At 44.7% G+C, this 15,508-nt stretch overlaps 1 protein-coding gene across 1 annotated transcript in view; it reads left to right on the forward strand.

Annotated features, from left to right (window-relative positions):
* RBBP4 (RB binding protein 4, chromatin remodeling factor) overlaps positions 1-15,508 on the forward strand; it is a 63,827-nt gene that overhangs the window by 38,624 nt on the left and 9,695 nt on the right. Inside the window, exons 5-10 of the mRNA XM_069223385.1 lie at positions 1,329-1,444; positions 6,581-6,741; positions 7,010-7,136; positions 7,342-7,419; positions 11,817-11,893; positions 14,817-14,874. Coding sequence (XP_069079486.1) covers positions 1,329-1,444; positions 6,581-6,741; positions 7,010-7,136; positions 7,342-7,419; positions 11,817-11,893; positions 14,817-14,874 — 617 coding nt within the window. The remainder of the gene's footprint in view (positions 1-1,328; positions 1,445-6,580; positions 6,742-7,009; positions 7,137-7,341; positions 7,420-11,816; positions 11,894-14,816; positions 14,875-15,508) is intronic.

Genomic DNA, 15,508 nt, shown 5'->3' on the forward strand with positions numbered 1-15,508 from the left:
GGGTAGAGAAGCAGGGCAATATCTGAGGGTAATCATTTTGCACATCGAACAACCGTTTCCTGCCATCCTCCTAGTAACAGTTTTGGTTCACTTAAGAGGAGGGAGACTGAAGATTTTTCAGACTACTACTATTGCACAAAATATCTAAACTGGCTCCTATCCTTCCTCTATTTTGCAAGCAGTACCTAAATCGGAGTTCCAAAATGGATTTGTACGTGCATTTGCAAACTGTCTGAACTGGTGGAGCAAAGGACATGGTTAGAGACTAGACATATTTTTACCGACAGAGTTGTAAGCAACTTTTCATGAACCCTATAGAGATTTGCTATTTCACGACAATCCGCTGCTGTTAGTCCCTCTCAGCTGGTCATTGTCGAAAGGAGGAATGTGCTTTGGATGGTTTGGGCCTCAGAACTATCCTGCTGCAGTCTCCCATTACAACAAGGTGATGCTTATCACATGTGTAATTGTTGTATACACAGGCGGCAAAGTCAAAAATACAAAAAACATCAAATGCAATGTGATGGCACAAGCTTGTTGGAGCCAAACAGGAAAACTACCATAGCTTACCTTAAGTTCAGCCATAAGTGGAAACTAATAGCTTAAGTGCTTTCCTGTATTGAATGTACAGCAACTGTTACCTTGATCTCCTAAAATACCTGTCTTGGTCTTCTGCATTGTGCATTTGTTGGCTTTTGATGATGGACATATGTCCTCCTTAACATTATTCAAAGATCAACTGTGCTGTGTCGCTCTCTTGACAGCTTAAAGTACTGAGATGGCTTACTTTTATTTGATAAAGGGAAATCTAGTTAAGGTTTCCATTAATTTGTTTTTATCTGCTTTAAATGGTTTGATGGCAAATGTGTTTCTTCACTAAAAATGTCATTTACTCTTCCAAAGAAGCATTCTTTCCAGATAGCCACTTATCCTCAGTACAAAAGGGACAAAGCAACTATGCTTCTGTGTGGTACATCAAGATGCAAAACCTCAAGTCTCCACCAAATCTGATGTATGATGGCACTGTCAGAATTCCTGCTTTTGATGCAGGTTTAGAGCAGAGACAGACAAGAGCATATAATCTAAGAGCATGTTAATGGCCAGCTTTAAGTAATTGTTTTCAGATCTGTCCATGAGTTGCTCACTTAATCGGAGTTAATGTGCTTTATTGGTCCCTTTCTTTAAAGTTGCTGGCCTGTTTGGTGTGGTCGTCTTGACATTTTGCTGTTTTGTGCTACTTTTATACCCACACTCCATTCTCTATTGAAGCCTATTTTGTCAAACTGGCTTAACTGACCCTGAACTTGCTAACACTGTTCGCCTTTCAGATCCGTCGGGGGAGTGTAACCCAGACCTGCGTCTTCGTGGACACCAGAAGGAGGGCTATGGCCTGTCTTGGAACCCCAACCTCAGCGGGCATTTACTGAGTGCATCTGATGATCATGTGAGTAGTGTGCATTCTTTGAAAATGATTCATTCAGCACACCATGGCTTGAGGCACAAAGACGTTCAGAATATAAAAAAAAAAAAAATGAATTAAATGGGAGGACTGCATTCTTTAGTCCTTGTAAGTGGCAATGCCTTGGAGCTGATTCAGCGTTTATCTTATCTGTGCAGGGCTAGACATATCTAATCCTATGGGAGCGCATTCCTACCCTCTCTCAAAAGGAGTATTCTAGCTTGAATTACTAGGACTGGGTCTGCATGAGCAAACAAGCGACCACAAATGTGATTTATTCAGTGTAGATTGCATGGTCAGACATGTACTTCTTTCTTGGTCTGCCTGGAGACTGTTCAACCACCTTTTGCTGAATAGGCTGAAACTCAAGTGTTGCTTCACATCTCGTGCATATGACACATGGTGCAACAGTTTATCTCAGACTGGTTCTTTATTTTGGGTAGGGGAGTGATGGGGAGGCAGGGGTTATAGTAGGACTTACTTGTATACAGCTGGACCACTTCTGGTATTGCACAGCCTAGATGGAAATTAGTGTTCAAGGCATATAGTGCTGTAGATTCGCATGCTTCTGCCTTCTAGAATTGGGTTAGCTGTGCCGTAGTAGTTTTTCTTTGAAAAAGTATTTCGAGTCACAAAGTGGTGTGACAAGGTAGTGTGCGCATTGCCGCATTGTCCTTGGCTCTATTTGTTTGTTTGTTTTCTTTCTGCTGTCTGGTTTGAATGTGTGCTTCTGTGCTCCAGAATGACAGTTGTAGTGCCCTAATCAGTCTGCACGGATTGCTCCCCTCCATCTGTATAGTTCTTAATTCACGCCCCTCTTACACGTCAAGTCAACAATTGTTTACTGTGCTTTAGAGGGGCTTTGACTGTGGCCCTGTGTTTTCCTTGCCCTCTGGGGCCTAACCCAATCTCAGCCGTGTCTCTCCCCCCATGCCTTGCTGGTGATGGAACAGACACCATTCAGATACTGTCCTCACTGCCATGAGATGTATCCTCAGGGCGACGTCCATCATGTCTGATTTGTGCTGCTCATCTGTGCACAGCAAGGCCACCTGCAACGCGTCCCACTCGTTCTGTTCCAAGAAAACTCTCTGCGACCATCAAGCCTGTTGACTTGAGATGTCACACTGGAGCGGTGGCAACACCCTAGACCTCCACTGCTGCTTTCGGGCCAGACAAACTACTACAGAGGCTCGGCCCAGCTATGGCTTGGTGCTGAAGAAACCAATGAAACGGATTGCTTCAGTGCCTGCTACTCCGATGGCAGCACCAAGCAGAAATTCTGCACCAACCAGTTTTTAAGTACCAAAACTGAAGGCGCCCTTGGAGCTAAATCCCGTTACCCCTTTCTTCAGCTTTCTACTATCCCACCTGCTTTGCCAGGGGACCCTCTTGATCTCACACCCCAGGGCTCTCCTCACTATGGCATGGGTGGAGGGGATGACACATATGACATTCCTCCACAGGGTAACTCATTGGACTCGTATTCAGATCCACCCGGGGACAAAGGCCCTTATCTGTTCCTTGCCCGTCACGCTTCTCCAGACAATTCTACCGCCTATTGGTAGCTGGTTGGTAGAGCAGCCCTATTCAGCAAGATGAACCTTAAGACACAGTCCTGAGGGGAGGATTTCCTCTTTGAAACACATTCGTTCACTCACCGCTCTACCTCCCCTTTCTTGAGGGCATGTTAACTGCACACACCTGACACCTTTAAGGATGCTGTCCGACCCAGGGTCACAACACTCCCAGTAGACAAAAAATATAAAGCTTCCCTTACGGACCCAAATAATATTAGCAAGCAACTCACGCCTTGCTCCCTAGTGATTACTACTGCTCGTAACTAGGCCAACTCCCAGGCCAGTTACGATGCCTCACCCAGGAGAGAGAGCAAGCGCATAGATCCAGAGAAAAGGGTAGCCATGCAATCCGCCAATCAATGAGGCGTTGCTAGTTCCATCAGCCTTCTCTCACAATATGACCATGCCCACTGGGATGAAATGGAGGATCTCTTCTATTGTCTCCCAGAGTAACACAGCCATTTGGTACATGGGTCTCTGAGGGCAAACGGATATCTAACCCAACCATTCACTGTGCCTTACATGAGGCTGAAACTACTGCCGGGGAGTGTGTGTGTGTGTGTGGTGGTGGTGGGGGGGGGGGGGGGGGAAAGGGGTGGTTTGGTGGGGGAGAGGGGTCGCAGGCGGCACAAACCTGGATAGGCAGGGCATCAATGTCTTCCCTTATCTGAACTATTGGAAGATCAAGAGTGCCACCTGCCAGCTATGTGCGAGCACATTCAAGTTGCATAGATCTGCTTCAGTTTATGGCTTACCATCAATGCCATAAAATCCCATCTCCAACTCCTCCAGATCCAGCCCTTCTGGGGGCTATTTTCAGCACGCAGTTAGGCATGACCTATCCAAACCCTGCTCGTGTTCAGTCTCTTCTAACACTGCTCCTTCTCTTCCGGCCACATCAACAAGTCACATTCCGAACACTCATGCTCCTCCTAGGCGTAATGACCTCCTGTATTGCGGTACCCCTTGCCAGGTTACATATGCATCAGTTGCAAGAATGCCTAGTGCAGCAGTAGTCTCAAGTGGCGGGGTCACTGAGGCAATCTGGTGTTGATCGGCTGCCACACTTGTCGCTCTCTGCAGTGGTGGAACACCAACATGTTGCAGGGGCGGCCTTTTCTTGACCCTGTTCCACAGAGGACCATTACAGTGGACACCTCTCTTACAGGATGGGGGCCCATCTACAGGATCTGACTTCAAGGCCGACGGAGCCCACAGAACAGAGTCTTCATATCAACTACTTGGAACTTCTCTCCATCCATCTAGTACTGAAGGCTTTGCTACTTCACCTGATGTGCAGGGTTATTGTTGTCTGCTCAGATAAGATAGCCATGCACTACCTTAAACTGGCATTCTCACCGCAACTCCCTCAGTTCTCCCAAAGCATTTGGCAATGGGCTCTTGGTTACAGAATTAGTTTGTTAGCTGAGTACCTTCCAGGGATGGACAATATTTTGCCAACCTCCTTAGATGTGTGCTGCAACACGTCCAAGAGTAGGAATTCACCCGCAAGTCATCCTCAGTCACTTCTGTAGATGGGACATTCCAGAAATGGACCTGTTAGCAACTGCAGAAAACACCAAATGGCCATTCTTTGCCTCCAGATTCCCACACCCCCAGACCATGGGCAATGAATGAATAGGTCAGGGATATTTGCCTATGCTTTTCAGCCTCTCCTTCCGTTGTGTAAGGAGGCTTCAACAGATGTCCCTCACGCTCTTCCAGGTGGCTCCCACATGGGCTCACCAGTTCACCACTGTGCTCCAATTCTCTCTGGTTCTGCATAAGAGGCTCCCCAATAGGCCAGACGCGCAGAACATGGAGATATCAGGCAGCCTGACCCAGGGTCGCTCAAGCTTGCGATCTGGCTTCTGGGGTCATGGAATTCGGATACCTCAACCTTCCTGCAGAATACATTAGCTTTCTTAAGGAAGCGCACAGACCTATGACCTGGGTCTGCTATGCGGAAAGTGGACAAAAAATATTGTATGGTACTGTCACTCAAAACACATTGACCCTTTTGAAGCCATAGTGCAGGATACTGTTTAATACCTGCTACATCTGCAGGTTTCTGGTCTAGCCTTCATCTCCATTCGTCTTCGCTTGGATGCTGTAGCTGCCTACCTCCACAATAGAAACATTCCTATCTTAACAATACCGACCGTTAAAGCCTTCATGGAGGGGCTTGAGATTAATTCCTTATCTGGTTCCACAAACCCTGGGGTGGAATCTAAACATTGTACTTACAAAGTTTATGGGCCATCAATTTGTGCCCCTACTCTCCTGCTCCCTTCAGTTTCTCTTGGACGATGGCATTCCTTGTGGGGCATGTCAGTGAGCTACAGGCACTAACCCTGGAAGAACCCTTCCAAGTACATAGGGGTCGGGTTGTACTTTGTACCCATTCCATATCCTACTACTGAAACCAAACTATTGAAATTCCTTTTGTTTTTCCCACAACCTGATTCTGTTGCAGAACGGGCTGTCCATACTTTAGATGTAAAGCGGGCCTTCATGTACTACCTTGATAAAGCTAAACCTTTTAGAAAAACACAACTACTCTGTCGCTTCTCCAAACCCCACAAAGATGAGTCTTTATCCAAGTCCGGCATTATTGGATAGATTGTCGGATGTATCCAGACATGATGTACTAAAGCTAAGAGGACTCCATCCCCTCCCTCTAGAGCCCACTCCACTAAGAAGAAAGAATCCTTTCTGGCTTTCCTGGGGATCATCCCAGTAGCTGACATATGCAAACAGCTAATTCATCCACGCATGCACTGACAAAACATTACTGTGTGGATGTTCAAGCATGCCAACAAGCTAATGTTGGTTAAGCAGTATTTTGTGCACTCTTTCAGTTTAAAACAACATTCATAGGCTAGTCACCACTTTTTGGGAAGACTACTTTACAGTCTATGCACAGAATGTGTATACAGCCACGCATGCCTTGAACTGAAAATGTTACGTACCCTGTAAGCATCTGCTTGTGGCATGTAGTGCTGTAGATTCACATAAACCCACCCTCCTTCCTGGATGCCTGTGGCTGTTTGTAGTTTCCTATGCAATCTTATTTTCCTCTTTGGCATTGCCACCTGTGTATTTTGCTTCACGTTCCATCCTCACCCACTGTGTGGAAAAGTTGTCGCAGTACCTGGTGACTTGAAAGGCTTCTTTGAAGGAAAAACAACTTGCACACATCCAGGCCCAACAGTAGATGGAAGGAATATGCACAACATATGAATCTACAACAGTACCTGCTACGAACAGATGCTTGCAAGGTAAGTAACCTTTTCCTTAAGTGTTCTCTAATTTTGCCTTTGGTTTGGATGTATTGACACAATCCATGACATCTCATATTTTCAGGGACCAGCACAGTTTTGAAAAGGTTGCTGTGAAGATTTTTCTTCATCCGCTGCTTGGCTATTGAACTTATCCCATAGGCTTTCTTCCTACAGTGGGACAACAGGGAAAGAGTGAGATGAGGCAGCACTGGACTAGTACCTGTGCATTCAATCTCATGCTTTTCTTAATATTTCAGACTATCTGTTTGTGGGATATCAGTGCTGTGCCGAAGGAGGGAAAGGTGGTTGATGCCAAAACGATATTCACTGGGCACACTGCAGTTGTGGAGGATGTGTCCTGGCACTTGCTACACGAGTCTCTCTTTGGATCTGTGGCTGATGATCAGAAGTTGATGATGTGAGTACTACCCATTTCCTGTACTGACTGATCGTTCTGCTTCCAGACCCAGCAGAGTTCTGTGGCCAGGAAGCTTATCATGAAAAGTGTCCATGGAGCTTCATTTCAGATTACAGAGTATGAGCAGTGGGGAGTAATGTGTGAGGAATTAAAACATATATTATCCAGCTTTCAACTCCACCCCTGCACTCTAGCAACTACAGTAACCTGTGGTCTTTGAAAGGCCTTCTGTTTGCATAGTGAATTTACACTCTTCCTTCTGTTTCAGATGGGACACGCGGTCCAATAACACCTCCAAGCCGAGCCATTCAGTGGATGCTCACACTGCTGAAGTCAACTGCCTGTCCTTTAATCCCTATAGTGAATTCATTCTGGCAACAGGATCTGCTGATAAGGTGCGTCTGGCCTGAGCCCTTATACTAGCTTCCCTCCCTGCTGTGGGGACTCAATAATTGGAGTTGGCCACTTGGTAAACCTAATTTCCTGTTGTCTAGCACAGGCTGCTTAGTGCTAGAGAGCTTTGTGTGTTGTTAATGTGCGGTCATTTGCAGGACAATTTATTCATGTACCTCAGTTTATTTGTTTCTTTTCTCCTTATAGACTGTGGCTCTGTGGGATTTAAGGAACCTGAAATTGAAGTTACATTCCTTTGAATCTCACAAGGATGAAATCTTTCAGGTAATATATGTTCTCCAGTTACTTGTTATGTAAAATGTAGTGGATTTGACTGGAGCTATGTTTGATGTTGCACAAGTGCCTTTCTGAAGTTGACACTTCACTTTAAAATGCTCCACAGTTATGTCCAATGTTATCCTTTGAGATGTATACTATCGTGGTGGACCTCTGCCTCACTTGTATGTTTTGGAGCAGAATGTAATGTTGTATTTCTTTAATTGGATCGATCTTGACTTCCTTCTGATGGCCATCATTCACATGATGGGCACTTGTTCATTTCTTTCATATCAAACGAGTCTTGTTAATCATCACCTATGGCCATATTTACAATCCTAAGTGGCTAAAAGCCAGCACATTTTAAAATGTTTGTAAATGACTTGAATGTTATGTAAGGGATAGTTCATTTTGCCTGTTTGCTTTGGGATTTATTTTAGTCTCCCTTTAGCAAATGGTTAAGACATTGAACACGTTTTTAGAGATTTGAAAACATAGAACAAAATTGTCTTGTCTCTTTTGGCAAATGCGGTGTGACAGCGGACAAACCTTTCTTTGATATGGTACTATTTTGAACATTACCTGTTCTCTGATCATGGTCATGTTTGTATTGACTGTCTGGGAACCCTCTACTGTAAATGTGGGGCAACTCGCTAAAGCTCAAAACACTGACAAAGGCAGCAACTTTTCTGCTTCCATTGCCTGTTAATTTTGGCAAATTTGTTGTTCAACACACATCCAAGCCGTCGAAGCACCAATCACTGGAATCTTCAGTGGCATTAGTACATGTTTGGGAATGTATCTTCCAGTAGTTGGCAAACAACCAAGACTTCTAGTTCCTCTATCCGTGCGTAGGTAGTTTTTTTTTTTTTTTTTTTTTTTTTTTTTTTTTTTAACTCTGTCCCCATATAACCTGTGTTGGCGTTCTTGTGTTAAGGCTTTGGATTGTGTGCTCACCCCTTGTGTGTTATTTTAAGTGCAGTATAGGAAAATGGCTCCTTCTTGCAGTTATGCCTCTCCCCTCACCCCCCTTTTTGACTTGACTGGGATGTGTGCTGGGACCCTGCTAACCAGGCCCCAGCACCAGTGTTCTTTCACCAAAAATGTACCATTGTTTCCACAATTGGCACACCCCTGGCACACAGATAAGTCCCTTATAAAAGGTACCAAGGGCCCTGTGACCAGAGAAGGTCCCTGAGGGCTGCAGTATGTGTTGTGACACCCCAAGGTACCCCTCACCTAACACGCACACTGCCATTGCAGATTGTGTGTGTTGGTGGGGAGAAAAAGGCAAAGTCGACGTGGCATCCCCCTCAGAGTGCCATGCCAACCTCACACTGCCTGTGGCATAGGTAAGTCTCCCCTCTAGCAGGTCTTAAAGCCCTAAGGCAGGGTGCGCTATACCACAGGCGAGGGCATAGCCGCATGAGCAATATGCCCCTACAGTGTTTAAGTCCATTCTTGTACATTGTAAGTACAGTGTGGCCATATTAAGTATATGGTCTGGGAGTTTGTCAAAACGAACGCCACAGTTCCATAATGGCTACACTGAATACTGGGAAGTTTGGTATCAAATTTCTCAGAATAATAAACCCACACTGATGCCAGTGTTGCATTTATTTAAAAAAAAGTGCACACAGGGCATCTTAGAGATGCCCCCTGTATTTTACCCAGTCCTTCAGTGCAGGATTGACTGGTCTGTGCCAGCCTGCCACTGAGAGACAAGTTTCTGACCCCCCTGGGGTGAGAGCCTTTGTGCTCTCTGGGGCCAGAAACAAAGCCTGCCCCTCCTGTCTCCTTAGGCGCCCATGTTATTTTGGCTCCTCTTTGACCTCTGCACCTGATCAGCCCTGTGTTGCTGGGTGTTTGGGGTGGGCTACCTATGCCCTGGAGACTGAACTTGTAAGTGCTTTACTTACCACATTAACCTAACTGTACTTACCTCCCCCAGGAACTGTTGAATTTTGCAGTGTCCACTTTTAAAATGGCTTATTGCCATTTTATGAAAAACTGTGTATATTACTGTTTTGGTTCAAAGTTCTAACTATACCTATACCAAGTACCTTACATTAAATGTACTTACCTGCAATTTGAATCTTGTGGTTCTAAAATAAATTAAGAAAATAATATTTTTCTATAGAAAAAAATATTGGCCTGAAGTTAAGTCATCGAGTATGTGTTCTCATTTATTGCTTGAATGTGAACAACAAATGCTTAACACTACCCTCTAAGCCTAACTGCTCGAACACACTACCACAAATAGAGCCTTAGTATTATCTATTATTGACTCTGTCAAGCCTCTTGGGGAACCCCTGGACTCTGTGCACACAATCTAAAGTTAATATTGTATATACAGAGCCAGCTTCCTACATGCAGTCTTTGTGGCTGTTGTGTTTCTCATCTGGGGTGTATTCTTCATTATCTAGGTCGTAATGGAAATGGCGCTCAGCTTCTGTTCTTAGGTGCATAATCACTGTTGCCCCTTTCAAAGCGCAGTGTTGCTCAGCTTGTATGCTTTCTGTATTCCTGTCTCAATGTCTCTAGTTTTCCCTGTCTCTTTAATTTTCCAATTCTAACTAGAGTTGTATCTGAGGGTTTCTTTCACCGAGGGAGGGAGGCCTTGTGCATTTCTGCCTTTAACACTGCCAACGGAATCCAAGAGGGCTGATGACTGGTGTTTGTTTTTAGTTTCCCCATATTGAAACCCATAAATGCAGCCTATATTTATTGTGGCAGTTAATGGTAACTTAATTTCAAAGCATGTACAATTGGTGGCTGATTGCTAGGATTTGTTGAAGCACATAAGTTTGGCTTTCATGAGGTCAAGGCTGCTGCAATGAGCATGGCTACTTCTCGGCTAGGTTGTTTGACACCTGGCTTGGATGCCTTTATGTTTACTGTAAGTCCAGTCTAACATTCTGAACCTTCTTTCGATGTAGAGCGATGTGGAGGTAAAGTTGATCACACATACTAAGCCTCAAAATCAAGAAATGTTACTAGACCTGCAGGTTAAGTAACTTGAATAATCTATTTGACCGAACTATAATGTAATTCACCTGGAAACGGAATTCAAATTGTGTGATCCTAGACAAATATTGTATTTTACAGTCAGTTTTCTTCATTCTCACATGAATGCACCTTCAAATAGGAGTTCAACATTTCTGCTGAAAGAAAAAAAATCCTTTTTATTTTGATTAAATATACTAAACTTTGCTCCACATACACAGGATACACATGATCCATGCATGACTTGCCTCTTAGTTTACTAATAGCTGTGCCATCAGGGCAGGAGTGTCTCAGTTTGTTTAAACACTTCCTTTTAATAAATATATTACTAAAGCATTATGTGGTAGTGCACTGTCATTTTCAGACCGTACGTTTCCAAGAAATGTCCAAAAGCCTTCCCTCTAACTTGCAGCTTTACTGATAAAACTATATTGTGTATTAACAATCTGTTAAAATTGGTTTTCAGAAAACATTTGTCATTTGCACACCATCAAGTAAAGTGTTCTGACTTTTTTCATTCTATTTAAATATTTTTTTCATCAAACAGAAGTAGAAAATATGGTCTTTCACAGCTACTGAAATATATTTTGAAATGTTTGTAAAGGTTATTTGTTACATAAATGTGTGTTAGGAAAAACCTGACAACAAAAGCCTTTAATTTCACATAGGTCAGACAGTTCACCTTACAAAATCCTGGAACTCTGCAGTCACAAGGAAAAGTGTTTGCATTGCAAGAAGACACGCTAACTTTTGAGCAAACGGACAAGACTAAGATTTAAAGGCATTTAAATTGCTAATTCAGTTTCTGACTGAACAGAACACCTGTTTGTCCACTGCCAGAAGGGTCGAGTGGAATTTAAAAATAGCTCAACCTCATAAAATAAAACTCTCCTAAGCGAGTGGTCGAGTAGATTTTTCGAGCCATGCATACTTAGTCTAGAATGCAGACCGGGGATCAAGTTTTTTCTTTTTTTGGTTGAGCCTTTTAATGTCAAATCAGTGTGTGATCCTGCAGGGGGTCAACATTTTGTGAGGCAACTGCAATATTGGAATCCTTCAAATAGTAGAAGATGGAATAAACCTCACACTGCAGCCTCTTACAGAAAGGTGTGCAGTCTTCTGTTAAGAATTTCTCACAGTACTCTCCACCACAAAAACTAAACTCCTAAGAACTCTGAGAAAAATGTGGGGTTGGATTATACCTTCCTGTGAGATGATCTATCACTTGTTAAGATGTTGAGTATTCTACCGGTAAACTAGTATGGTTGTACTTTCCGCACAGCCTTAATGTTGTGCAGTTTTACTGAGTCCTTCTCTTCGTTTTTGGAAGAAAATCATTGATTTACAGATCCTCTTCTAAGCTAAAAGTCTTCTTATAATCGTTACTGCCTTCTTTGCAGGTACAGTGGTCCCCACACAACGAAACCATTCTAGCTTCCAGTGGCACCGACCGAAGGCTTAATGTCTGGGACCTGAGGTGAGCGCATCTACTGATTTTGAGATTAATGTTTGCCAGCTAATAACAGTATTGGATGGTTTGGGATCTAAATAATACATGTATCTTCTAATACTTGTCTTGATATAAGGAGAGAGAGTCTACTTTGTAAAAATCTCTGGGGACTGGGGATATTATGCATAAAGAGTTGCATCACATGCAAGTACTTCAGGAGCTTTAACACCCCTTTGTAGTGCTTGCAACATTTCAGAGAATTCCTTTTTCATTTAGACTGCCAGAGATCTGGAGTAAGTTAGAAAGTGAATGTGGAGGTAGGACTTATTATCCACACAACTACATAAATATTAACCTGTGTACTTTTCTGGGAGTGGAAGTGTGGTATGCGTAGGCTAGTGCCCCAAATATGCTCATAACCCCTATTCCAGGCTGTTCTCTAGTCCCATTTTGCATCCTGCAGTGAGAGACCTGTTGGAAAGGTTGCCTTTCTTTTTCTCTCAAACCCCATGTTTATTTTGTGATCTTGGGGACAGGGTGCTGGTCAGTGGCAGACACCTTCACATGCGGAGTTCATATTTAGATTACCTTCAGCACATCTGAGACTCGAAAAAGGCCTTATGCGTTCTGAAATGCTGACTTTCTGTAGCATTTTTTTTATTGAACATACAGCAAACAGTAAGTCAGTCATCACACCACAAATAAATTTACGTTAGGCAATTGAAGTGTATATTTGTAATGCTGTCAAGAGGATCCCTCCACATCTCATGCAGAAGTACGGACGTGCTGTCTTGATCAATAGGCCTAGATTTTTGCTATTCAGAGGCCTAACAGTACCTCACCTCCTCTGCCAGTAAATAGACAGCCGTCTCCAATTTTAATGGCACTTGTATCTTCAGACTTCAACACACACATTTAGAAGTATGTTTATTGTGCAGGTTGTAAAGAAATGGCTCCCTGTTGCAGTTACCCCCCACTTTTTTACTGATGCTGATTTGACTGAGAATGTGCTAGGACTCTGCTAACCAGGCCCCAGCACCAGTGTTCTTTCACCTAAAATGTACCATTGTCTCCACAATTGGCACAACCCTGGTACCAAGGGCCCTGATGCCAGGGAAGGTCTCTAAGGGCTGCAGCATGTCTTATGCCACCCTAGGGACCCCTCACTCAGCACAGACACACTGCTTGCCAGCTTGTGTGTGCTGGTGGGGAGAAAATGACTAAGTCGACATGGCACTCCCCTCAGGGTGCCATGCCAACCTCACACTGCCTATAGGTATGGATAAGTCACCCCTCTAGCAGGCCTTACAGCCCTAAGGCAGGGTGCACTATACCACAGGTGAGGGCATATGTGCATGAGCACTATGCCCCTACAGTGTCTAAGCAAAACCTTAGACATTGTAAGTGCAGGGTAGCCATAAGAGTATATGGGCTGGGAGTCTGTCAAAAACGAACTCCACAGCTCCATAATGGCTACACTGAAAACTGGGAAGTTTGGTATCAAACGTCTCAGAATAATAAACCCACACTGATGCCAGTGTTGGATTTATTAAAAAATGCACACAGAGGGCATCTTAGAGATGCCCCCTGTATTTTACCCAATTGTTCAGTGCAGGACTGACTGGTCTCTGCCAGCCTGCTGCTGAGAGACGAGTTTCTTACCCCATGCGGTGAGAGCCTTTGTGCTCTCTGAGGACAGAAACAAAGCCTGCTCTGGGTGGAGGTGCTTCACACCTCCCCCCTGCAGGAACTGTAACACCTAGCAGTGAGCTTCAAAGGCTCAAGCTTCGTGTTACAATGCCCCAGGGCACTCCAGCTAGTGGAGATGCCCGCCCCCTGGACCCAGCCCCCACTTTTGGCAGCAAGTCCAGGAGAGATAATGAGAAAAACAAGGAGTCGTCACTGGCCAGTCAGGACAGCCCCTAAGGTGTCCTGAGCTGAGGTGACTCTGACTTTTAGAAATCCTCCATCTTGCAGATGGGAGGATTCCCCCAATAGGGATAGGAATGTGACCCCCTCCCCTTGGGAGGAGGCACAAAGAGGGTGTACCCACCCTCAGGGCTGGTAGCCATTGGCTACTAACCCCCAGACCTAAACCCGCCCTTAAATTTAGTATTTAAGGGCTCCCCTGAACCTAAGAATTTAGATTCCTGCAACTACAAGAAGAAGACTGCTGAGCTGAGAGACCCCTGCAGAAGAAGAAAAGAAGACACCAACTGCTTTGGCCCCAGTCCTACCAGCCTGTCTCCTGCCTTCTAAAGAAACCTGCTCCAGCGACACTTTCCCCAGGACCAGCGACCTCTGAATCCTCAGAGGACTGCCCTGCTTCAAGAGGAACAAGAAACTCCCGAGGACAGCGGCCCTGTTCCAAAAAGACTGCAACTTTGTTTCAGAGGAGCAGATTTAAAGACCCCTGCAATCCCCGCAAGAAGCGTGAGACTTGCAACACTGCACCCGGCGACCCCGTCTCAACTGGTGGAGAAACAACGCTACAGGGAGGACCCTCTGGCGACTCCAAGACTGTGAGTAACCAAAGTTGTCCCCCCTGAGCCCCCACAGCGACGCCTGCAGAGGGAATCCCGAGGCTCCCCCTGACCGCGACTGCCTGACTCTGAAATCCCGACGCCTGGAAAAGACCCTGCACCCGCAGCCCCCAGGGCCTGAAGGATCGGAACTCCAGTGCAGGAGTGACCCCCCCAGGAGGCCCTCTCCCTTGCCCAGGTGGTGGCTACCCCGAGGAGGCCCCCCCCCCCTTTGCCTGCCTGCACTGCTGAAGAGACCCCTTGGTCTCTCATTGAAAACCCGACGCGTGTTTGCACACTGCACCCGGCCGCCCCGCACTCCTGAGGGTGTACTTTTTGTGTTGACTTGGGTATGAAGTGTTTTGTAACTGTAACCTTTGAAGATTTCATCTGTTGGTTTCTCAAATTGTAATTTTTTTGATTTGCAGTAAAATTGGTGAAGAGCAAAGCCCAGAAGATGCAGAGGATGGTCCCCCGGAGTTGTTGGTGAGTTTATTACAGTCCCTTCAACAGCCATTGAGAAGCGGCTGTGATTGTACTTTTTGTTGATGGGTCCAGGTGTCACATTTGAGGCTTTAACTATGAGTAGAGAATACAGTGACAGTGGTCCTCCATCTGTTTTTCCATTTTTTTTTTTTTTTTTTTTTTTTTCCCTCTGTGTCCTTGTTAGACTTATCAAGATGACCACTTCTAATGAAGGAAGGTGTGTGTGTGTGTGTGTGTGTGTGTATGTGTTCAGAAGCTCTTCTGAGATTATTCTTAACTATTTAGTATGACTGGTGGTGTCTTCACATTTTGATCTCTAACTAGGCCCTACATCTTGCGACATTCTTGCAGTATTGCCCAGTAGGCCAATGCCCATTTACCTGCTGGAACTTGTAGTTTAACCCTTACTGCTGGAAGCTATGAATTATAGTTGTTCACAATTTCTTTAGGCATTGTCTTGAAAGCCAACGCCGGTCATGTTTTTGGCAGGTCAGCTCCTTCGTATGAGATACATCACATCTGTTATTGCCCTAATATCTCGTTTGTCTGTAATTTTAATTGTAAAGTCTCATTTCATGTTAAAATGGAGTGCTAAGCGGGTATAAATTCACTCTGCTCATGATTTACCAAAGAT

The sequence above is a fragment of the Pleurodeles waltl genome, chromosome 3_1 (genome assembly GCF_031143425.1).
Source record: "Pleurodeles waltl isolate 20211129_DDA chromosome 3_1, aPleWal1.hap1.20221129, whole genome shotgun sequence".
NCBI lineage: Eukaryota > Metazoa > Chordata > Amphibia > Caudata > Salamandridae > Pleurodeles > Pleurodeles waltl.